The following is a 2,090-nucleotide window of genomic DNA, read 5'->3' as shown; positions in this document are numbered from 1 at the left end:
GGCTTCTTGCTGCCCTGAGTGGGGCCCTGAGTCTCTGCAGCGTATGTCCTGTGCACAGGTCCTGGGGTTAATTGGATGCGTTGCCTCTCCTCCAGGGCACTGCCAGCTGTGGTCATTGCTGGGGAGGCAGGGGCTGTGCTCGGGCCATGTTCTCCTATATGGGGATGCAGGCAGGGGAGGAGGGGGAGGGTGAGGACGTGGCCCCGCCTGCTCCCTGTGTTGATAAGGGCCCGGCTTCTTGCCCTGCAGGCGGGCCATGGCGCTTTTCTGGAGGGCCCTGCTGCTGGCAGGCTCCTGCGTGTCTGCAGTCCAGGGCTGGCCGGCGGAGGACAGCGAGGAGGACGTGGACATCCTGCCCCAGCCCCTGCACATCGCACAGGAAGGCCACCTGATGGTGCTGACACCTGCAGGTCTGACCCAGATGCTCAACCAGACCCGCTTCCTCCTGGTGCTGTTTTGTGAGTGCCCACTTCTGGGGGCAGGGGTGGTGGAGGTGAGACTGCCTGCTTGCTCCTGGAGGACAGGGGAGTTTATATATTGCTACACACGAGAACGCATATGGTTAATATTAAAAAACCATGTGTATGTAACCTCACTCCCCATCCCCAGAGGAGAGCGCAAGCGCAAGGAGATGGTGTCTGCGTTTGGGTGAGCTTTCCCCCGGCCCCTCCTGTGCTCCATCAATGAGGCAGAGAGAAGGGAAGGCCTTTCTGAGAAGTGGACAGTTCATCAAGGCCTGGGGCCGGCAGGCAGCAGCCCAGGCGTGATCTGGGAGGAGAGCTTTTCTAGCAGCAGAATCAGCAAGTGCCAAGGCCCATAGGCTGAAGGTGCCAGGCGCTGCAGCTGTGGTGAAGAGCAGAGTGTGGGGAGCAGGGTTACAAGGACGAGCAGCGGAGCCGAGGCCGTGTGGGCCATGGCAATGGCGAGGATTTGTTGGTTAGCCCCGAGGAATTAGAAGGGTCGATGCCCACCGGAAGGCCTCACCCCTGGGAGCACCTGGCACACTGTAAAGTGCCCTGTGGGTGGGAGGAGGGTTATTCTCAGAACACTGTTCCATGTGTGAGCTGGGGCCTGGTCTCCAACATGGTTTCCCATCCTCAGCGATATGGGCTCTGTTGCTGGGCAACTCTTAGTTGTGTGCTGGGGTGGGGTAATGCCCGGGCATTGTGGGAGGTTTATCAGCACCTTCAGTGTCTGCCCACTAGAGGCAGCGACACTCCAGCTGGGATGAGCAGACATGTCCCCAGACATGGCCACCACAGTCTGAGAGAGGGGACTCCAGCTTCCTGTGCTGGGAGCCAACCTCCAGTCCCTGCTCTCGCCGCTCCCCCAGTCCCTCCCCCAACCCCTCCCCCGACTCGCACTGGTGCTCAGGAACGGGGAGGGCTTTCTGCTAAAGGCAGGCAAGCACTGGCTCTAGGCCCATTGCCCACGACCATATCTACATTCTGCCCAGCGCCAGCCACGGGCAGGCCGAACCTGGGGCTCCTGACGATGTGGTCACCCTGCCTTCCTTTACCCAGGAACCAGAAGGTCTGCTGGGGATCCAGACATCTCCACGGGGCCTCCCTTCCCAGAGGGAACCCCATCAGAGCAAGGCCAGAGGGTGGCCACCAGGTCATCACAATGGTTCATGCTTATTGGGCACTTCTGTGCCAGCGCTTTGCTTACTCGTAGGCTCATCCTCAGGCACAGGATCTGTTAATTTCTCATTAGACAGATAAGACACCAAGGCACAGAGATGCTCTAAAAATGACCTTACTTTGGCCTCAAGTACCATAAGTCCTGTGACTGTTTCATGAGTGAACCTAAGGATTTCACGTTCAGCGAGTGCCCGACATGTGCCAGGCAGTGACCAGGTGGAGCTCAGGACCCGAGGAGGCGGTGCTGGGAGGAGTTCCTGGTCTCCCAGCAAAGGCTCTGACCCATGCACAGCCTGCCGGGCCCCGCTGCGCAGGCAGCAGCGTCCATCCAGGCGTTGCCATGCCCGGCACACTAGCGTGTCCAGTCAGCCAGGCATGCCATAAGCCCTGGGCCTGAGGGCATATGCTTTCATCCACCTTGACATCCTCACCACCTGCTGGCTCTGG

General features: G+C 59.9%; 1 protein-coding gene across 1 annotated transcript in view; it reads left to right on the top strand.

Moving 5' to 3' along the window:
• The first annotated feature begins 256 nt into the window (after positions 1–256).
• Positions 257–2,090, top strand: part of PDILT (protein disulfide isomerase like, testis expressed) — a 38,101-nt gene continuing 36,267 nt past the window's right edge. The window contains 1 exon segment of the mRNA XM_006103053.1: positions 257–458. Within this exon segment, the coding sequence (XP_006103115.1) occupies positions 257–458 (202 nt within the window).

This window comes from Myotis lucifugus, unplaced genomic scaffold, assembly GCF_000147115.1.
Source record: "Myotis lucifugus unplaced genomic scaffold, Myoluc2.0 scaffold_458, whole genome shotgun sequence".
Classification (NCBI taxonomy): domain Eukaryota; kingdom Metazoa; phylum Chordata; class Mammalia; order Chiroptera; family Vespertilionidae; genus Myotis; species Myotis lucifugus.
This window is presented reverse-complemented; position numbering and strand designations above follow the sequence as displayed.